The 23,233-nt window shown below is 40.6% G+C and overlaps 1 protein-coding gene across 4 annotated transcripts in view; it reads left to right on the forward strand.

Annotated features, from left to right (window-relative positions):
• The window catches only part of safb (scaffold attachment factor B), a 52,202-nt gene that overhangs the window by 23,169 nt on the left and 5,800 nt on the right, over positions 1–23,233 (forward strand). For all 4 annotated transcript variants that reach the window (XR_010015984.1, XM_063032380.1, XM_063032382.1 and 1 more), the window contains 10 exons: positions 2,616–2,764; positions 3,566–3,654; positions 8,208–8,350; positions 9,542–9,698; positions 10,938–11,059; positions 11,144–11,299; positions 12,199–12,471; positions 13,881–13,914; positions 15,419–15,570; positions 21,649–21,761. Coding sequence is in view for 3 of the 4 variants with exons in the window: in XM_063032380.1 (XP_062888450.1) it covers positions 2,616–2,764; positions 3,566–3,654; positions 8,208–8,350; positions 9,542–9,698; positions 10,938–11,059; positions 11,144–11,299; positions 12,199–12,471; positions 13,881–13,914; positions 15,419–15,570; positions 21,649–21,761 (1,388 nt within the window). In the remaining variant the exon portion in view is untranslated. The remainder of the gene's footprint in view (positions 1–2,615; positions 2,765–3,565; positions 3,655–8,207; positions 8,351–9,541; positions 9,699–10,937; positions 11,060–11,143; positions 11,300–12,198; positions 12,472–13,880; positions 13,915–15,418; positions 15,571–21,648; positions 21,762–23,233) is intronic.

Raw genomic sequence — 23,233 nt, forward strand, 5'->3', positions numbered from 1 at the left:
GTGCTTTCTTCATAATTGAGTCGGCGAGCTGAAATGATAACACTGGGGTATTTAAAGGTGCTGATCCTCTCCACATCTATCCCCTGATGAGGATTGGCTCATGAACTTGCGGTTTTTCCTTTTGAAGTCAACAATCAGCCCCTTGGTCATTCTGTCACTAATAAACCTTCGATATTTTCTGTACCCTGGTTGAAGGTAGCAATGAAAACTAATGTCACAGGCTCATTCCAGATTACTACCTTTATATCTTTTATTTTGAGGATGTAGACAAAATATTCGTTTCATTCTTTATGTTTCCATATTCCCCATTAACTTCTCAGCCTGTGTTTACCTTTTTACCTGATTCTTTACTCATTTGCGTCTGTTATCTGGTCATAGTTTTTTGACTTCAAAGCATGGGGCTTGCACCCCAGGTATTGGACATTCCTGTGAGTTATTTTTTAGTCCTTAATTATGTATTAGTGTTGTAAATTTATTGTTTTAAAATATGTTGTTGCCAATTTTACTTCGTCTTATTTATTGGTCTTATTTCTGAAACAGCTTATATTTTATTCAGATTTAACTGTGACTGCTGTACTTCTATTCTCATTTCATCAAATTACAATTAATTAAATTTCTGTTGATTGTGTTTTGTTAATTGCCTGTTTTACTACTCAATGCTGTTCTTGGTGGTTTGGTGTTAATTTGAACCTTGTTACATGTGCTTCTGACATGTAGACCGTAAATAGGTTGGTCATCTACACTGGTGTCTTTATTATTGCAAACATATTTCCACAGGGAGGAGGGTACTGGTGAAATTTGGCTAAATAGGAAAACTCACATGATGCCCTATGTCCATTGAGTGAACAACAAGGTAGTCATGTAAGCAGACAATGAATCAAGTTACTCAATGGATAGTATGTGGTATTCTTCAAGCATAGGCAAGTCTTGTTTTTAATGGAAAACATGATTAAAATTATAGATTTCAGTATGTTCTAGTTGTGATGGCAAATTTCAGTTGTGTGTTGTCAGCATTTGAATTGGGTTCTGTAAGGAGTTCTTCCCCTGTGACCACGTGGGTTTCAAAGTTCAAAATAAATTCATAATCAAAGTGTGTATGTAGTATACAACCCTGAGATTTGTCTTCCGATGGATGGACAGCCACAAAACAGAACTATGGAGCTTGTTAAAAGTAAAACATCAAACACCCCTCCACCCCCAACACCGACCATATGCAAAAAGAAACAGATCTTTTAAGAGACTTTTGGATAGGTACATGGAGCTTAGAAAGATAAAGGGCTATAGGTAAGCCTAGTAATTTCTGAGGTAGGGGCATGTTGGGCACAACTTTGTGGGCAGAAGGGCCTGTATTGTGCTGTAGGTTTTCTATGTTTCTAAATCACACAAGCTGCAAAAAAATGCAATAAACAGTATAAGACAGGCATGTACAGGTCAGTTCAGCTGTGTTCAATCTAGTGCTGTCTTACATGTTATCTGTAACAATCCAAAGTTGCGCAAAATAGCAACAAAAGTAGAAGCGACCAGATACACATCATAACATGAACTACAGAATCCAACCCATAACTACATTGATTAAACCTTGCCCAGTACCATCCTCCGACAGCAACAGGGTAGGCAGAGACCATTGGAGCTCAGTGTCACATGCAGACACCAGCAAGTGAGGGGCTGGTAGACGGCGCTGAATACCCACTTGCCCTGATGATTTCAGTCTTCATTGGTGCTTTAATTGACGAGAAATGGAGTCGATCATGGGCTCGTGCCCTATCTTCAAGTTTGTTGGCCGTGAGGCTGCACACTTGGCTCCAAACCTGATCAAATACCCTCGGAGGCTTCAAAGAGCCAGATTGCTCAGTCCCTCAAAACACACCCCCAAAATGTAGATGACAGACTCCAACAATAGCAGAATCATATTTGAATGAGAAAGAAGATGTGAAAGAAGTTTTGTGAACTTTTGGAAAGATGTCACCCTTGGTCATATTGTTTGCTGGCGCCATCTTCCAAAAGCTTCCTCTGGATGCTCTAAGTTTCCTCCCACACTCTAAAGATATATGGGTTAGTAAGTTAGTTGCTCATATGGGTCTAATCAGCAGTGTGTGCTCATTGGGCTGGAAGGGACTGTTGTGCTATATTTGAATAAAAATAAAGTAAAATTATAGTTCTCAATAATCATAAGGTTAACATAAGGAGAAGTACCCATTTGTGAGACAATTTTCTTTACGCCATTTAATACTCAGTCTGAAGGTTGATTTCTTGGCAATACAACATTTCCCATGTGTTGCACTTAAATATCAAACTTCATAATCAAGTGTTAAAGGAAATTGAGTATATTCCGTGTATTTCAAGAATAGCTCTACTAATATAGAATGATGTGAGGAAATTCTTTCACACCTGGAAGGTTGTTAGTTTTTTTCTTAACTCCAGTAATTAGAATCTGAAGCAACCTATTGCACATTAAGTAACATTCAAGTGTTTGACAGGCCTGCAAGTTGATACTAGGAAAAATATATGTAAGGGGGAAAAAATCGCTGGAAAATAGAAAGCAGCTCTGAAACCTATTGACCATGTATATCAATTGACTTGATGAAATCCTTTTGATTAATCCAATTGTACTTTAGATCAAGTTGTGGGAAAAATGATAAAAAAGATGATTCAAAGAAATTGGATGATAAAAAGAAAGAGCCCAAGGATGAAAAGAGGGATGATAAAAAAGATTTTAAAGCTGAACGGAAATCTGGATCCTCGCGCGCTGATGGAAGCAGATCAGGTAAGATGCCAAGAATGAACAGCACAACACAGGCCCTTAAGGTTTATCTAATCCTTCCCTACTACATAGCCCTCCATTTTCCTTTCATCCATCACGTGCCTAAGATTCTCTTAATTGTCTGTCTGCTTCTACCTCCATCCCTGGTAGTGTATTCCACACAACCACCACTATGTATAAAACAAAACATACCTTTGACATCTTCCTATACTTCTTTCCAATCACCTTGACATTTTGCCCCCTCGTATTGGCCATTTCCATTGTTGGTGGGGGGGGGGCAGGATTGTATCTCTGGCTGTGCACTCTTGTGTATGCCCCTTATCATGTGCACCTATATCAAATCACCTCTCATGGCTGAAGACTCTTGAACCAAAGCCACTGTTCCTCACTCTAACTCTGTGCAAGCACACAATGGTCACTCCACTCCAACCTGATTTTGTTATATTGGCCCTTGCCAAGCACCTAATGACCCAAACGATTTCAGACTTTGCAGAAATCCTGACAGGTCTGTTCACTTTTTAAATGTGTCATCACTACTCACCACAAGTAACTGATCCCATGATCCTAAGCGCTGCAGAAAGAGTTAAATTGAAGAAATTCAAAATGCTCCAAATACGATTTAATCTTTCTTCGATAATATTTGCTACTTAGGTTTGGTTAGCTGATTTAAGAATTTAGTTTTGAAGTACACATCTGGGTCAGAATTTCAGTTTTTTTAATTTAAGTTACTTTTGCACATGATTCTGACAAAGTAAAATGCCTCTAGTATTATAAAGTGTTTAAGCATTTGCTTTATGCTTTCAGGAAGTCGTGGTTCTGAAAGAATAGTCGTAATGGATGAATCTAAAGGCGAACCAGTCATCAGTGTGAAAACAAAATCCAAAGATGAGTCAGTAAGTTCTTCATGTAGTGCCACAAAATAGACAGTTCTGTAGCTTGGTGAAGCTGCCTGAAGTATTTTGTCCCAGGCAATTAAAATTAAGTAAAATGCTCCAGGGAGAAAATTGTGTTAAACTGAAATGGGAAAAGCAATACTATTTTAATGTACCATTGGCTTTGGATCTGCTATTAATCCAGTCTCCCAGCCTCCTGGGCGGCCACATTTGTGTCAGGTACATCGAGCTACAGCTCAGTGACCTTTGTCTGGTCTGGGAAAGTGAGGAGGTGATAGGGGGGCAGTAATAGTCACACCGGGGTCTCGGAAGACAGATAAGTGGGTTACAGTCAGGAGAGGGAAGGGCAGGAGTCAGCTACAAGAGGCTTGCCCCCTTAACAATAAATACTCATGTTTGAGTACTGTTGAGAGGGACAGCCTATTTGGAGGAAGCGACAGTGGCTGCCCTTGTGGCACAGAGTCTGGCCCTGTGGCTCAGAAGGGTAGATAAAGGAAGAGGATGGCAGCAACAATAAGGAATTCTCTAGTTAGGGGGTCAGACAGTTGATTCTCTGGACGCAGGAAAGAAGCACAGATGGTAGGTTGCCTCACAGGTGCCAGGGTCTGGGATGTTTCTGATCGTGATCACGACATCCTGAAGTAGGAAGGTAAACAGCCAGAGGTTGTACATAGATAGGAAAAGGGAGAAGGTCCTGAAAACAGACAACATGGAGTTAGGAAGGCAGTTGAGAAACAGGTCCTCAAAGATAGGTTATCTCGAGGTTACTGCCTGTGCCACGCGACAGTGCATATAGGAATAGAGTGAGGTGGAGGATAAATACGTGGCTGAGGGATTTGAGCAGGGGGCAGGGATTCAGACTTCTGGATCGCTGGGACCTCTTCGGGCAGAAGTGACCTGTACAAAAAGGACGGGTTGCATTTGAATCCAAGGGGGACCAACATCCTGGTGGGGAGGTTTGCTAAGGCTGTTGAGAGTTTAAACTAGAATCACTGGGGGGTGGGAACTGAACTGAAGAGACGGAGGAAGGGGCGGTTGGCTCGCATATCAAGAAAGCTTGTAGACAGTGTGAGAGGGACAATAGGTGATAGAGAAGGGATGTGCTCAGACTGATGGTTTGAGATGTGTCTATTTTAATGCAAGGAGTATCATGAACAAAACGGATGAGCTTAGAGTGTGGATCCGTAAATGGAGCTATGATGTTGTGGTCATTACAGAGACTTGGTTGGCTCAGGGGCAGGAATGGCTACTTAGAATGCCAGGCTTCAGCTCTTTAAGAAAAGACAGGGAGGGAGGCAAAAGAAGTGGGGGCGTGGCACTGCTGATCAGAGATACTGTCACGGCTGTAGAAAAGGAGGTAGTCATGGAAGGATTGTCTACAGGGTGTCTGGGTGGAAGTTAGGAACAGTAAGGGGTCAATAACTTTTTTTTAATAGACCACCCGGTAGTAACGGGGACATCGAGAAGCAGATAGGGTTGGTGTGGTGGGAGATTGTAATTTCCCAAATATCGATTGGCATGTCCCTAGAGCAAGGGGTTAAGATGGGGTGGAGTTTGTTAGGTGTGTTCAAGAAGGTTCCTGACACAATATGTAGATAAGCCTACAAGACGGAGAGTCTGTACTTCATCTGGTATTGGGATATGCTCCTGGTCAGGTGTAGGGTCTCAGCGGGAGAGCATTTTGGCGATAGTGATCACAAGTCTATCCCCTTTACAGTAGCATTGGAGAGGGATAGGAACAGACAAGTTAGGAAAGCATTTAATTGGAGTAAGGGAGAATATAAAGCCATCAGGCAGGAACTTGGAAGCGTAGATTGGAAACAGATGTTCTCAGGGAAATGTATGGCAGAAATGTGACAAATGTTCAGGGGATATTTGCGTGGTGTTCTGCATAGGTACGTTCCATTGAGACGGTAGTCTCATGGTAGGGTACAGGAGCCATGGTGTACAGAAGCTGTTGAAAATCTAGTCAAGAAGAAAAGAAGAGCTTATAAAAGGTTAAAAAAAAACTAGTTAATGTTAGAGATATAGAAAATTATAAAGCTATTAGTAAGGAGCTTAATGAATTTAGGAGAGACAGAAGGGGCCATGAGAGAGCCTTGGTGAACAGGATTGAGGGAAAACTCCAAGGCATTCTACAAGTATGTGAAGTGCAAGAGGATAAGACATGAGAGAATAGGACTAATCAAGTGTGACTGTAGAAAAGTGTGTATGGAACCAGAGGAGATAGCAGAGGTACTTAATACTTCGCTTCAGTATTCACTACAGAAAAGGACCTTGGCGGTTGTAGGAATGACTTGCAGCGGACTGAAAAGCTCAAGCATAGAGACATTAAGAAAGAGGATGTGCTGGAGCTTTGAGAAAGCAAATCGGATAATACACTGGGACTGGACGAGATATACCCCAGGCTACAGTGGGAGGTGAGGGAAGAGATTGCTGACTCTCTGGCAACAATCTTAGCATCATCAATGGGGATGGGAGAGGTTCCAGACAATTGGAGGGTTGCTGATGTTGTTCCCTTATTCAAGAAAGGGAGTAGAGATAGCCCAGGAAATTATAGACCAGTGAGTATTACTTCAGTGGTTGGTAAGTTGATGGAGCAGATCCTGACAGGCAGGATTTATGAACATTTGGAAAGACGTAATATGATTAGGAATAGTCAGCATGGCTTTGTCAAAGGTAGGTCGTGCCTTACAAGGCTGATTGAATTTTTTGTGGCTGTGACCAAACACATTGATGAAGGTAGAGCAGTAGATGTAGTGTATATGGATTTTGGCAAGGCATTTGATAAGGTACCGCATGCAAGGCTTATTGAGAAAGTAAGGAGGCATGGGATCCAAGGGGACCTTGCTTTGTGGATCCAGAATTGGCTTGCCCACAGAAGGCAAAGAGTGGTTGTGGACGGGTCATATTCTGCATGGAGATCAGTGACCAGTGGTGTGCCTCAGGGATCTGCACTGGGACCCCTTCTCTTCACGATTTTGATAAATGACCTGGATGAGGAAGTGGAGGGATGGATTAGTAAATTTTCCAATGACACAAAGGTTGGGGGTCTTGTGGATAGTGTGGAGGGCCGTCAGAGGTTACAGCGGGACATCGAGAGGATGCAAAACTGAGCTGAGAGTGACAGATGGAGTTCAACCCAGATAAGTATGAGGTGGTTCATCTTGCTAGGTCATAATATGATGGCAGAATATGGTACTAATGGTAAATCTCCTGGCAGTGTGGAGGATCAGAGGGGGACCGTGTCCATAAGACACTCAAAACTGCTGCTTAGGTTGGCTAGTTAAAGCGTATGATGTATTGGCCTTCATCAACTGTGGGATTGAGTTCCAGAACCAAGAGGTAATATTACAGCTGTAGAAGACACTGGTCAGACCCCACGAGTACTGTGCTCCATTCTGATCACCTCACTACGGGGAGGATGTGGAAACCATAGAAACGGTGCAGAGGAGATTTACAAGGATGTTGCCTGTATTGGGGAGAATGCCTTATGAGAATAGGTTGAGTGAACTCGGCCTTTTCTCCTTGGAGCAATGGAGGATGGGACCTGATAGAGGTGTACAAGATAATGAGAGGCATTGATCGTGTGGATAGTCAGAGGCTTTTTCCCAGGGCTGAAATGGCTAGCGTGAGAGGGCACAGTTTTAAGGTGCTTGGAAGGAGGTATAGAGGGGATGTTGGTTAAGTTTTTTTACGCAGAGAGTGGTGAGTGCGTGGAATGGCCTGCCAGCAACTGTGCTGGAGGCGGATACAATAGGGTCTTTTAAGAGACTCCTGGATAGGTACGTGGAGCTTAGAAAGATGGAGGGCTTTGGGTAACCCTAGGTAATTCCTCAAGTAAGTACGTGTTTGGCACAACATTATGGGCTGAAGGGCCTGTATTGTGCTGTAGGTCTTCTGTGTTTCAGTCAATTCTGTTTTCAGTTGATGCATGGAGCAGATTCAAACCGAATGATATGTATGCAGCAGTAAAATGAAAGCCAGAACAGTTTTTTTCTAAATGGTCAGTTTCTTCTGGAGGGTGATTGGGTTACTGAAGTAGAATATCAGAATTTTCAGTAGAGTGCATCTGTGAATTGTTTTGTGGGGAATAAAAGCATTCATATAATGGAAACCTTGATTGCTGCTAGAAATTGATCAAACTAACCTATTTTGGATACTTCACACTCTGCAGAGTTGTAACACGCTTTTTTTGCTTGCCTTAAGCTAAACTTGCTCACTCTTCAAATATGTGATAGTACTGGTGCATTGATAAGTGTCTCTAAGCATGTCCTGCTGTCTTGCAACTGTAACCTCTGCAATCTCATTTAAACACTGGCATATGCTATTCCAAACGTTCTGTATTTTCATGCAGTTTACTTTAGTGAAGGGGTCTGGTGAATGATACTATCAAATTAAAACGTTCAACCATGACCAAAAGTGGGATAAATTATCCCTTCTATTAGTAGATCTCTGCACCAGTGCTTTTTTTTTGTAAACACTGGATACCCTTACTCCAGGCTCTAAGCAGCTCAACTTAAATTAAAGAGAAAATCTTTCTGTTAACATAGTCTGTAAAGAACTTGGACAGCAAGTCAGACAGTAAAGAAAAGGACAAAAAGGACATATTGTCCTTCGATAAGATTAAAGAGCAGCGGGAGCGTGAGAGGCAGAGGCAACGTGAGCGGGAGATTCGTGAGATTGAAAGGCGCAGGTGAGTTAAATCTTAGTTTTTTTTTCAATTTCTATCTGTAATCTTGTATAATTTTTAAGGAGATTAAAAAACAAAATATTTTTTCCAATTGACAAATACAACTGAACGCATGGCTCATGGATTTATGTTTGGATCCTTGTTATGATCCTTTCATAGTGTACTCCATGCTATATAAACTGACTGCACCAAACCATTGACTGGCCTGAATACACACTAGGCTTGGTTCACTGATGGGTTCAGTACATTACATCAGTATATGCTTAGATTGTATGTTGCATTTCTACATTTATCCTGGTAACTTGAGCTGTAAGTGAAGTCCTAGAGTTGTACAGCATAGAAGCAGACCCATCTGTGCCAACCAAGTTATCTATCTGAGCTACGTTTGCCTGTGTTTAATCCTTTCCTATATATGTGCCCATCTAAATATCTCTTAAATATACTCCTATTCGCACTGGAGTTTAAAAGAATGAGGGGAGATATCAATGAACTCTATCGAATATTGAAAGGCCTAGGTAGAGCAGATGTGATAAGGATGTTTTCTATAGTGGGTGTCTAGGACGAGAGGGTACAGCCTCAGAGTAGAGGGGTGTTCATTTATAACACCCGACACAGGCCTCTCATGGTCTGAGTTGACGTTCCCCCCATTTATAACAGAGATGGGGAGGAATTTATTTTGCCAGAGGGTGGTGAATCTGTGGGATTTATTGCCACAAGCAGCTGTGAAAGCTATGTTATTGGATATATTTAACATGGGGGTTGATAGTTTCTTGACTAATCAAGGTGTCAGGAGAAGGCAGGGGAATGGGGTTGAGAGAGATAATCAGCCACCATGAAATGGTGGCAGACTCGGAGGGCTGAATGGCCTAATTGTGCTCGTGTCTTATGGGCTAAAATTGGTGAATGATAATTTCATCAGAGGCAAAGCAGCAGCATTGAAGTTGCTAAACTGAAGTTCTGTAGCATCAAATATAGTACTGAGGTCATGCAATGGTTCACACTAAGTGAATTGTTGGGAATGGTTATAACCAAATACAGTGGTAGTTGGATTAAATAGCAGTGGCAGGTTCGAAATTAATGAGGGCGAGTGTGAGGATAGTGAAGCGTTCTCTGCATCTTTTGGTAAGGGGAAAGTTTTTTCCCCCCGGTTGGTGTGATTTATTTCAAAATGACTTTTAAAATCTACTTTAATAGGGAACGGGAAAAATGGGAGAGGGAACGTATGCGAGAACGTCAAGAACGGGAGTTGCTCCAACGGGAGCGAGAGCGACTTGAAGTTGAAAGAAGACGTCTGGAGAGGGAACGGCTAGAACGTGAAAAACTGGAACGGGAGAGGATCCAAATAGAACAGGTAAAATGGAAGTTCATTTTGCAATTGCAATAATGTTGATGAAGCCATTTGGAGTTTTTGTGTTTATTTGAGCACTCTACCATAGGAAAGATGCCATCAAGCTGGAAAGAGTGAAGAAAAGATTTACAAAGATTTTGACAGGACTGTGGATTGCATTATAGCAACTGCTTGGGTAGGCTAGGGCTTCATCCTTTGAAGAGTAGGAAACTGGGGAGTGATTGTATGAAGGTGTATAAAATCACAAGGGGCATAGAAAGTATGAATGTATACATTTTTTCTTTTCCTTGGTTTGGAGAATTGAGGCTTGGAGGACATGGGTTTAAGATGAGGGGGAAGGCTTTAATAAAAATACGAGGAGTAAATTCTTCCTCACAGAATGGAACAAATTGCCAGAGGAAATGGTTGAAGCAGGTACAGTAACTTAAGGCACTTGGTTAGGTACATGGATAGGAAAGGTGTAAGGGCACATGGGCCAAACAGACAAATAGGACTAGTTTAGGTGGGCATCTTAGTTAGCATGGATGAGTTGGCTAAAGGGCCTTCTATGAATTAAATGCAAATGTCAGGATTCACTTGTTATTCAGAGTGACACCTGGCAGTCTCGAGGAAATGTCACGTGCACAAGTATGATGAAAAATACGTAGTAGCATCAAATAAACAACATTCAGAAAAAAACAAATATATGCAATGTTTTTTCCAAGAAATGGCACAGTTAGAATAAAGAAAACGTATTTTGGTATAGAACAAACACATTTTTCACGGTGTTGCTAAGCTAGTTGTTAGGGTTTTGCTGTTTGGTTCAAGAACCAAATGGTAGAGAAGTTGCATATTAGCATAAAATAAGTTATTCAGCACATGCAGTTAGCATCAGGGAAATGTTGAAGGATATTGAAGGAACGTTAGATTGTTATTGGGAGAACATTATTTGACAGGGTGCTTGGCATTACTCCCTGAAGTATTGGGATATGAGGTCGATGTACTAATGCCTGATGAAGTGTGCTGCAATGATGGTTTCATATAATGCACTGATGTAATAATGACTAGTTAATATATACAACAAAGAACCCTGGGTCTACAGTGAGATGGCTTTGGGAAAGCCCTGAACCAGTATCACATTTTCTGGTATAATTGATTAATTAGCTTATGTGGGGTGGTCATTTTTGCTGCAGTAACCTTAAACTAAGCTGGTACTGTCCATTTATATAACCCTAAATATGTAATTTCCCTATTTCTGCACAGGAAAGGAGGCGCGAACAAGAGCGAATTAATAGAGAGAGAGAAGAACTCCGGCGTCAACAGGAGCAAATGCGCTATGAACATGAACGCCGTGGTGGTCTTAAAAGGCCGTATGATAGCGATAGGTAAATGTTGAATCATAATTCTGCTCCCTGCTTTGGCTACTAGTTCTGTGTGTGTGTATGATCCAAATGATGATCTCTTTATAGGCGAGATGATCAGTATTGGCCTGATCAAAAACGTATGGCGTTGGACAGTGACAATAGATACAGCAGTCATGGGTCAGATTTCGGCCGCCCAGACCGGTTCAGTGATTTTGACCGTCGGGATCGAGGTCGGGCATTTATGGATATGCAGATAGACAGGTATGTTGTGAATTAGAGTATAGTATGCAATTATGTTGACAATGGGATGACGGGTAAATAAATGTTAATTATTGCTTTTTGGATTGCTTTTAAGGAAAGTCTAGTTCATAAATTTTGAGAATTATTCATAAATGAAGTTGAATTAGGGAACTTGAGTGTTAATAACAAAACACCTAACTGAACTAATCTTTTCTGCCTAGACAACATCCATATCCCTCCATTCCCTGCACATTCATATGCTTTTCTAAGAACCTTTTAAATACCTCTATTGTATTTGCCTCCACCATTGCCTGCTGTTGTTGGTTGACTCCTCACCTACAGTTTGCTTGCAGTTGTCCCACCCCCTCTTCTTTTTATATTGGCTAGCTTTCCTCTATTCCAGAGGTTTCCAACCTGGGTCCACGGACCCTTTGGTTAATGGTTTGGGGGGCGGGGGGAGTGCATGACATTAAAAAAGGTTGGGAGTCCCTGTTCTACTCTCTTTCAGTCTAGATCAGGGTTTCCCAACCTTTTTTATGCCATGGACCAATATCATTAAGCAAGGAATCTGTGCACCCTTGGTCCAGATAAAATATCTTTATCTAAACATCAGCTGTTTGACGACCCACTGAGTTTCTTCAACTGCTTGTGCTTATTTTTGCTTGTGTTTACAGCATCAATTGTTTGAATTCAGCAGGAAGTTACCGCCAGTAATTACTTCACAAAAGATTATAGTGAAAGGATCTAGTTACCTTTAAATTGGTTCAGGATCTATCTGTGGTTTCAAAGTGTGTTCTGGCCCTCATTCTCTGTGAATGCTAGTGCTCTTAGTATGGCGTGTGTTTTTCTCTGCTTTTGATTAACTTTGATTTTTTTTTAAAAAAGAATGAGTTTTATAGCTTATTTTATTTTTCCCTCAGGCGAATAGATCGCTTTGAACGAAGAGATAGTGGTCCACCACGTCGGGATGAAATGCCTTTTGGGGGAAGGTTTGACAAGAGGCCTGAAGGATTTCATGAAAGGCGTGGTGGTAGCCGTGGCCGTGAGATCATAATCAAGGCTGGTAGAGATCACGATAGACACCTTGTTCACGGTTCTCATCGCAACCACAGTCCTCGGCGTGAGTCTCCACGAAGAGGGCCACCACGTGGGGACTGGAAACTTGAGAGAATGGCAGACAGACGCGACTCTAGGTATCAACTGAGTTTTAAGCCACAAATAAATCTGAAATGCTTACAGTTGCAAGAAAAAGTCTTACCTGCTTTTCTGCATTTATTATTCATAAAATGTGTCTAGGCCATGGGTTCCCAACCTTTTTTGCCATGGATCCATCCTATTAACTGAGGGGTCTGTGGACTGTAGGTCGTGAAATGCTGCGTTTAGGCATTGGGATTCAGTAATAATAAAGCATGTATGTTGAATGTTTGCATAGTTGCCTTCATGTAGGGAGTAATTTTTTAGTTTGTCTGAAATTAATGTTTTGTTCTTGCCTCTTAAGAGTTAATACCAAGTTTAACTGATGAACTGGATTGCCTAGTGTAGTATTTGGATTTTGTGGTCACTCTTAGAAATTTGTGGCACTGAACATGCAATTTGACTTTCCATATCCATGCCAGATGAGTTTTTTTAAGATCTTGTGTTTTGGCTTTTGGCCTACAGCCCTGCAGTTAGTATTCTTTCCCCCCCACTTTATGCTCAAGTTCTGCATATTTGAAATGCTGATGAATCAGAATTGCTTGTGGAAGTTTTGGTTAAGTTACATTATCTTGTATCCAAGGTTGAATGTCTTTAGCTTTTAGCTTAACTCCCTGGGACATTGCACTGATCTGAAAGCAAATAAGAAATCTTAATTATGTGCATGTGAAGCCTGCTCCAACAGTAAAAATTCATGGGAGAACTAGGATTCTTTAAATAACTTCTGTCGGTAATATAACGTTTGATCTGAAAAATCCGTACCAAAAGAAATAGGATTTTGATTGCAGCTAAGAAAAAATACTTAGTTTGCTGCTTTTAGCTGCTGTGCCAAACGTGATTTTGTTGATTAAAGAATGCCTGATTTTTCACATACGGGTGCCTATGCAGCATTGTTATTTTGGTGGTAGCAGCTCTAACACGGTTTAATAAATTATCAGAGAGTATATGTGCACAGCTCCAAAACTCAATTTTATTTCAGCACCTTTGATATTCTGAAATAGAGCTGATAGAATTGATAATATTAGTGAATTAATTAGTGTCCTGTCTATAGGAAGCTAATTTGATTAATAAAAATATTACACTAGTGGAGAAATTTGGAAGTTTCACATTCCTAACACTCCTTAACCCTAAAATTAGCTGATTTAATTTGGTATCGTTTCTTTTTACACCAAATACAATTGATTGTTTTAAGGTTTTACCTTTTGGTAGCTGTTCATGTGGAATTCTAGTTCAATAACTGATAAAAGTTAGTTTGGAGAATTGCTTGGTAAAACCTAAGTTTTAAGTTCCTTTTTGGGCCAATAGATAGTGACAGGTCAGATTAATTCTCTAGCTTTTCAGAAGTGCAATCAACTTTTATATGCAATTACCTAAATTCTTTGGATATGTTGTGTTTCTTTCATTACAGTTCCCGAGGCATAATTGGTGACAGAGATGGGCAGGTAATATTATTTTGCTTTTGGACTTAATTTCATGTATGTGGTTAGAATTCTTACAATATGCCTTTCCTGTCTTAGAGGTAATACTGTATAATTTGGGCCTTCATACAAAAATAATCCATTAATCAGTAAAGTATTTGTAGATGTTATTTACAGACATTGAAATCAGTGAGCATATTTAAAGTATAAGATTTATATCTTGGTTAATTCTCTCAGTGTGACGATTTTGGCTTTTGTAGATAAGACCATAAGAGAAGAACAGAATTAAGGCAATTTGGCCCATTAAGTCTGCTCCACCATTCCATCACAGCCAATTCACTATTCCCCTCAACCCCATTCTTTTGCCTTTTCCCTATAATCTTTGATGCCCTTACTAATCAAGAACCTACAAACCTCTGCTTTAAATATACCCAATTACCATGCCTCCACAGCTGACAATGGAAATGAATTCTAAGACTTAACCATCCTCTGGCTAAAGAAATTTGTCCCCGTCTTTTCTAAAGTTCTGAGGTGCTGCCCTCTGGTCCTGGACTCTCCCGCTGTAGGAAATGTCCTCTCCACGTCTAGTCTATCTAGGTCTTTCAATATTTGGCAGGTTTCAATTAATTCTCTTCCCTCCTCCTCCTCCCCCTCCCCAAAAAAAAACTCCAGCAAATACATGCCCAGAGCCATCACAAACCCCTCATACACAGGATCATTCTTGTGAACCTTTTTTGGATCCTCTCTGATGCAAGCACATCTTTTCAGAAATAAGGGGTCTAAAATAATCTTTGAGCTTTTACCGTGGTGTATGACCATACACTTCTGGTCCCGCCACCTAACTTTGTATCATCAGCAAACTTGGCCACAAATCCATCAATTACATCATCCAAATCATTGACATATAATTTGTGAGGGGAAAGCCGTCCCAGTACTAACTCCTGAAGAACACCACTAGTCACTAAATATTCTTGTATTTCGAAGGCAAACATAATCAACGGGCTAGTAAAGTAGGTCAGATGCAGAACAAAGTTATTAGAAGCAATCCATGAAAGTTGGGTGCTCCTGTGAGCATTTTGTATATTATTACTAACAGGAGATGTATAAAGAAGTTCCGTTATTTTTTGTTAGAACTATCTGTCAGAAGATAGCAATCATCCTCTTTTAGACTTAATGGAAGGAGAATATTTTTCAGTTCTGTAAACTTACAAGGAATTTAGGTGATGTTGTCAGTCCTTGTAATGGAAGGACTAAAAGGAAAAGAAAGTGGGCAACATGTAGAACAAGATGGGCTGAAGATGAGGCACTGATCTTGTATTAATGAAATTGAGATACAGTTTAATCAAGAACACCACGTGTGCTGATTTTTTTTTCTTCCCCACCAATGAGGCAGAGGTTAGTTAATTATTCTGTTTTGACTACATCACTTGTTAAAAATTATATTGGAATAGTAAAATATTCACAAAACATTATGTAAGTAAATCATTCAGGGGCAAAGATAGCTTAATATATACATTAAAACTTTCAGCATTATCCTGATGGAAGGCATGGAGGACCAGAGCGTCACAGCCGTGATTCAGGGTCACAGCGGGAAGGTTGGGGTGGTTCTGCTGGTGGCTATGGACCTGGCATGAAACGTGTGGGTGACAGCAGAGGTGGAATAATGCCTCAGCAATCAAGGTAAGTGTTGGTTAGAAGGAGAGAACACATATAGTGAAAGGGCTTTAAAAGAAGGGTGAAGCTCTGAAGTACTATAAGGAATATGTTGGTCAATGGGCAGTTGCAGTAGACAGGCAAGGATTAATAATGTGTAAATAAGGTGATTCTTGCTGATTGAGGTATTGGGAGGAGAAAAAACTAAAGATGTGTTGTACAGATAAGATGTGAGCATCATTCTTAGTTGTGAATGTGCAGACAAACACACCATGGTTGCCTGATTGGCCAATGCCACCTTTGTTTACTCGACATTCACTGAAATAATACATCTATAACCTATCATTCATTAATCCTGGTACAGGTTTCCCCCGCCATCCGAAGGTAGAGCGTTCCTATGAAACAGTTCGTAAGCCGGAAGGTCATGAAACGAAGAAGCAATTACCATTTATTTATATGGGGAAAAATTTGTGAGCATTCGCAGACCCAAAAATAACCGACCAAATCATGCCAAATAACACACAAAACCTAAAATAACAGTAACATATAGTAAAAGCAGGAATGATATGATAAATACACAGCCTATATAAAGTAGAAATACTTCTCTACAATCATTGCCTGCACTGTTCTCCGTAGCAAAAACCTCACGCAAGCGCTCTTGGCAGAAACACTCTCTCCAGTAACCTTTAAGCTATGAAGCTGCCAAATCATACCAAATAACAGCCTATATAAAGTAGAAATAATGTATGTACAGTGTAGTATCATTTACGGGAATCGAGAAGACAGCGCTGAGCACACTGACGATGGTGCGTTAGGCTGAGTCATCAGAGGTTGAGGTGGTGTAGTGGTCCCAACCTCCGGGCCGCTGACCGATACTGATCCGCAAAGCATGCAGGGGTACAGCGGTGGCAGGGACGCACCCAGCACATCTTTAAGAAAAAGAACAAGCTACTTAATTAGATGCCGCCCGGCACGTAAATGTCGGCCCAGATTAGAGGCGATGCAATCGGCAATCGCCTCTGATTTGGGCTGACATTTTTGTGCCTGGTGGCACCTAATTAATTAGCTTGTTTATTTCGGCTTTTTTTCTTAAAGGTGTGTTGGGTGCTTCCCGGCTACCGCTACGTTCTCCGCGAATTGGTATCTGTCCGTGGCCCGGGAGTTGGGGTGGTAGGACACTGGGATGTCATCCCGTCATCTGTTTCCATGAGGGCAGGCAGGTCATCTCCTTTTATGTCTGCCTGCCTTGATGTCAAAGGTCCAGTTTCGTCGTCTGCTGTGGCTGATGTGGAAGGCTTGCTTGACTGCTAGCCTGGCGCATTTTTCTATCATACAGTTTTTTGTAAGCACTCAAACAATCTTGCAAATATGCCCTAAATCGACGTACCCTTTCAAAATTAAAGTCGTACTTTTCTGCAATCATTACAGTGAAAATCTCATGCAGTTGCTTCACATTCAGTTCCTGGACGACTTCACTTTTGGTCCGTTCGCTACTGCATTCGATTTCGATTGTTACCCTTTTCTCTTCCAATTGCATCAGCTCTTCATCTATCAGTTCTTGGTCATGTGATGCCAAAACCTCTTCAACATCATCTTCGTCAACTTCCACAAGCCAAACTCACTTTGTCCTTACTTCGATCACCACGATCAAAACGCTTAATTATGTCTAGTTTTACGCTAAGTGTAACACCCTTACGAGCTCTTCTAGGCTTTTCCGATACCTTAGAGCTCATCTTGCAAATGGATGCTCACAGGCACATGTTTAAGCAATGCCGGCTAGAATGCAGTTCTGGGGGGAGGAGCTTGGTTGCTTGGGGCACATGCTGCCTTTTTTCGTAACAGTGAGGTTTCATAAAGCAAAGGTTCGAAAAGCGGGGAACACCTGTATTTTGGTTTTGCCAAGCACAGAGCTAAATCTTGAAACTTACTGATGCAGAATGAAATCATTTAACCTTTGTGATCATGCTGGTCCAAAATGCTACCAAGCTGAATCGTTCCTTCCAATTCCAGTAATGTTGGCTCGTAAGTTTATCGCCCTGTTAGTCGGTTGAATTCCAGATTATTACGGCTTGGTGGGTGAATTTTAAAAAAATGTTCCTTGTCTTCCCCCTTTAATCTTTTGTAATTAGTTAAATGACTGCCCCCTTTCACCCAGCTGCCTATGGAGATGAATCAAAACTGGTCACTTGTCAAGGCTCCTTATAATCATACAGTTAAGTCTCTGATCCTCTGTCAAACGTCATTTCCACAATTGTATTATTATTTCAACTGCATTACCTTTGTAAATGGCTCTATCCATCTCCAGTGTAATTGCAGCTTTCCAAGATCTGTCTAGTCCTCAGGAACCCTGTGCCATGTCTGCAGATGAACACTCATCTACACCATCATCCTATTTCTATATTCACTGGATTTATTAGATTATCACCGCTCATTCTTTTCCAAATACAGTCAACCTTCACTAATCCGACTACCTGTAATTCGGCATTTTCACTAATCCGGCACTCCTCAGGTCCCAGTGGTGCCGGATTAGTGACGGTCGACCTGTACAAAATCTGACTTTAAAGTCTTGTTCATTTGACTTGCGTCACTACTGCCACTATGGATTCTGGCTGTTTACCATCCCTCCCCCACCACCACCTAGGGCTGTGGCCTTAGAAATGCTAGTCTTGTTCTCTCAATTATTGAGTATCCAGTACCTGTTACTCTTTTGACTTCCTTTCTGCAGAGCAGAGCCAACTGTAGTGCATTTGTGGGGTCTCTAGCTGTACTCTCCTTTCAACCATTAGGACTGAAATACTCAAAATTATGTCCTCATTGGCTTGTTCATTTTTAGATACTAGTTTTCTCTCACTGCATCATCTAGATAGACATCCCACTCTACAAAAACTCACTTCAGGGAGGTAGCACCCCCGTAACCCCATATTACCCCCCCCCCAAGTCGACCTCCAAAGGTGTATGTAATTTTATTGATTTTGTCTAATCTGTAAACCAAGTTGGGTATATGCAGAAAATGTGACATTAAAATATGTACCTGTATTATCATGGAGTCTTTTTTTAAATTCTGTTACAACTTTTAAGCAAGTCTACAGGGAGTTTGGCCTCATCACGTAGGCCAGCATCAGTAGAGTAGCTCCTTAGCAGCTAGCCAGCTAGTTTAAATAACGATAGCTATGCTAATGAACAAATGACACCTGTTAAACTCACCTCAACATGTCTTTTATATCTTAACCCACCATGGGCAATAGAAAAATCACTGTTGCAAACAGTGCAGCGAACAACACTTGTCATTATTTTTGAGGTCGACTGCAAAGCCCACCAACAGAGAAAACTGATTGGTCTCTCTTCATGCTAAGTAGACCTATCAGGATGCTTGCTCTCCCTCTCAAAAAAAACGATTTCCAGGATATTGTATATTTCTGGGTCAGGGAGCCGCTATCAATATGTGGGAGATTTCCAGAACTTCCGGGAGAGGTGGGATGTCTGTCTAGAGCTGTGAGTGACTACCTCTTGAAAACACTGTCCATGAAACAACCTGTACTAAAGAAAATTTGGAGGTACAACCAGTTGGAGTGACCAAGACAGGTATCATCAGTACAGTTAAGGTATTCTTATGTAGAAGTCGAAGTAACCTGACCAAAAGTCTGTGTTTTAAGTAGATAGAGGTGATCTAGAACGTGTTGTTTATTTTATCATATTGCAGAAGGATTACATGCCTAATGTTTCACACTGACCATGGTTTTGTGGGTAGGATGCATGGGCTAGTTGTAAGACTGGCAGGTAGAATTAAGGAGAATCCCAGAGCTTTTTAGAAGTATATTGGAAGCAAAAGGGTTGTTAAGGAAAGACTTAAGTCCCCTCAAAGACTAAAAAGATGATCTAAATGTGGAGTCTGGGATACAAACAGGTCCTAACTTAATAATTCCCATCTTCATCAGGGAAAAGAGTGTGGAATCGGAAGGGAAGAATATGCTGATATTCTGATACTTGTCTATATCAGGATTTAAATGTATTTGCATATTGAATTCCAGGGGCCTGACAGGATTTATCCCAGCAGTAGCAGGGGAAGACTTGGGCAATAATCTTTTGGGTTTTTGTTATCTTTGTGTCAGGTAATAAAGATTTGAAGATGGCTAATATGCATTTATTCAAAAAGAAATATAGGAATAAACCCAGCAGTACACAGTGTGATGATCCTTTCAGTGGTAGGGAGGTTGTTGGGCAGAATTTATATTCACTTGGGAAGGCTGGTTCTAATTTGGAGGAGCCAGTATGGTTTTGTCTCAAACCCTTATTTTTTAAAGGAAGTAACTAAGAAATATATACATGGTTTACATTGTTTGGTAAGGTTTTTGACAAGATCCTGCATGGGAGGCTGGCTAGAACAGTGGTCCCCAACCACCGGGCTGCGGACCGGTACCGGACTGCAAAGCAGGTGCTACCGGGCCGTGAGGAAACAATATAAGTCAGCTGCACCTTTCCTCATTCCCTGTCACGCACTGTTGAACTTGAACATAGGGTTGCCAACTGTTCCGTATTTGCCGGGACATGCCATATATTGGGCTAAATTGGTTTGTCCCGTATTTCTCCCGCTAAGGTAGAGCATTCCTATGAAACGTTCCATGCCAAAATGGCATTAAGCAAAGAAGCAATTACCATTAATTTATATGGGAAAATTTTTTGAGCATTCCCAGACCCAAAAAATAACCTAACAAATCATACCAAATAACATATAAAACCGAAAATAAATAACACTAACATATAGTAAAATCAGGAATGATGTGATAAATACACAGCCTATATGAAGTAGAAATAATGTATGCACAGTATAGTTGGGAAGATGAAGGTAAAACTGATCAGTGGGAAAATTTGGCACGTACACGCATGCGCGCGCACGTGCCCGCACAAGGCTTCTGGGAGTGAGAAAGTTGGCAACCCTAACTGTAAAAGACATGTTGAGGTGAGTTTAACCCTAATTGAATACTCCCCGCCCCCGGGTTGGCCAGTCCGCAAGAATATTGTCAATATTAAACCAGTCCACGGTGCAAAAAAGGTTGGGGGGCCCTGGACTAGAAGGTTAGGGCACAAAGGGTCTGAATTTCAGCATGTTAACAAGTGCATCCAGAGTTGGCTTGATAATGAGAGAGAGGCTTGTGGGTGAGTGTAAGTGGAAGTCTGTAGCAAGTATACCGTAGGTATCAGAGCTGGGGTCCAAGTTGTGTATACTGGATGAGAATATCGTAAGCTTACAGATGAGACAACGATTGGAATTATACCTCCATAAAGTCTAAGGGTACAGCAGGACATCAGCTGGAAGGTTGGACAAAGTGGTGGCAGATGGAATTTAAATAAAGGTACAGTTGAAGGAATGCACTTTGAGGACAAATTCTGTTAGAATATTTAGAGTAAGCAACAAGGTCTTGGGAGCAGAGATCTTAAGTTGCAAATTCATGGCACCTTGAAATTGGAGTTTAGGTGGTTATGATAGTGAAGATGGCAAGGCATTAAGTGTGTGTTGGAATGTCGTGTTACAGTTGTACAAAGCGTGTGTTGGATCATATTTTGGGCAGGGTGTACAGTTGTGGTCACTTTAGGGAAGGGAGAATGCAGAAGAGATTCACCAGGATGTTGTCTAACATTGGAATGCAGGGTGCTGAATTGTAATGTTGTAGAAGTTTATAGACTTAAAAGGGCATAGATAGGACATATGTCCCCCCCCCCCCAGTGGAGAAGTTTAAAAACTACAGGTTTAAAGTGAGGGGAGAAATTTAAGAGATCTGTGAGGCATGTTTTCCACAAAGAGGGTAGTGTTTCTGTCCCCATTTCACTAGTGTTCTCATCTGCTATACTCTCAGTTTTGTGGGTGGGGTGCACAGCAGTTAGTTAAATCTTGATGAACTTGTATTTGGGTTTTTAAAAAAACAATCAGAATATTGTATGAGGAGATGCAATATTTGAGTCTGAATGTAAAGGGTTAATGTGGATATCGTAATATTAAAACATTTAAAGCAGCATGTCAGTAGCAGTAGGAATTGAACTCTCACCCATCTTGTATGTTGCTGTTGAAAATGCATGCTTTGACTCATAAATTTTTACCTTTTTTAACAGAGATAGGGATTGGGGTGGTGACCATGGGCGGAAGATAGAAGGTCATCCAGAGCGCTCTTGGCAGGGAAGCATGGATGGAGGAATGATGGGAAGAGATCATGACCGTTGGCAAGGTAACCTGCTTGAGGAGATGCACAAGCACTGGAATGTTGGTGTTTAGAATCTTTGGCCAAGATTTCTGCATAATTTTATCACTTCAAAAGCATTAGGAGTTTTTAAATGGACTATTCAAAACACTTGTTCAGTGGTTACGCTGTTTCATTGCATCCTATAAATGTGGTATATCAGTTTAAAATGTGCCCATAGTTAAGAAAAAGTTCTTTAAATTGTTTACTGAAATCAGCATGTATTACCATCCAGTTTGCTATCTCACCATCTCTTTCCCAAAATTCAAATCTTCAACTCTTTGCAGGTGGTTTGAGGCCTCTGTTTAATCAAACGTTACACGTGAATATATATTTCTTAGATAAACAATAATATTTAACAAAAAATGAATACGCTTGACAGATCTTAACCATCTTATGCTTCCCAGATGCAAATGTCATAATGTTGAATGTATTATCCAAACTGCTTACATATTTGTAGAAGTAGATTGATGTATTAAGACTGCATTTTAAGTATAGTGAGCTGGATGTTTGAAATGATAGAATTTAAGAATAGGCAGTGGTTGTCTCCCAGTGGAGCAGTGCTTCACCCACACTAATAGCATGGCTTGGATTTATGGTGAGATCTGTTCCATGATTTCTTCATAATTTACTCCATGCAAAATCAAATGCTACCTAAAACCATTGACTGGCTTCAATCCTTCATAGGCTTGTTTCACTGATATGGGCAGTACACTAAATATGGAATGCTGATTATTTTGTATCAGACTACCTAACAGTGTGATATAAGTTAATTATAATGTCATTTTCAGGGTTGTGTTATATCTCTGAACTTGATTAAAATTTTAAACCTTAGGTTCTTAGTAAAATTGAATTTGTAATTTTTGTTTTTACTTGCTCATTATACACATTCTATTTGTTTGAAGGTCATCTTTACCATTAAACCCCCAAACTACCAATGCATTTGGAGATTTCATCAGAGTAGACAAATAAAAGTAGGTTACAATGGAACATTTACAGAATGCAGAGCTGAGATGAGAAGTGGCAAATGGAAGTGATTAATTTTGGAAGATCTGATTTGAAGGCAGAATACAAGGTTAATGCAGGAAACTTGGCAGAGTGGAAGAACAGAGGGATCTTAGGTCCACGTTGCCATTCAGGTTGATAGGGTTGTTAAGAAAGTGTATGGTGTGTTGGCCTTCATTAGTCTGGGGATTGAGTTCAAGGGCCATGAGGTAATGTTAAAGCTCTATCAAGATAGATAATCCCAAAGGAAATTACGGTGTCTCAGTCGCATTACGAGTGCACAGATATACAAATATTAGAAGAGAAATAAGAAAGAATTTGTTTAAGTTACTTTAAAAATAAGAGGTACAAGATTTACCAGTCAAAGATAACCGATTTCTAAGTTCACACTGATAAGATGGTAGTGCAAGAAATGCATAATATTATATAGTAATATTATATCGCATATTCACACC

This window comes from Mobula hypostoma, chromosome 24 (assembly GCF_963921235.1).
Source record: "Mobula hypostoma chromosome 24, sMobHyp1.1, whole genome shotgun sequence".
In the NCBI taxonomy this organism is placed as follows: Eukaryota; Metazoa; Chordata; class Chondrichthyes; order Myliobatiformes; family Myliobatidae; genus Mobula; species Mobula hypostoma.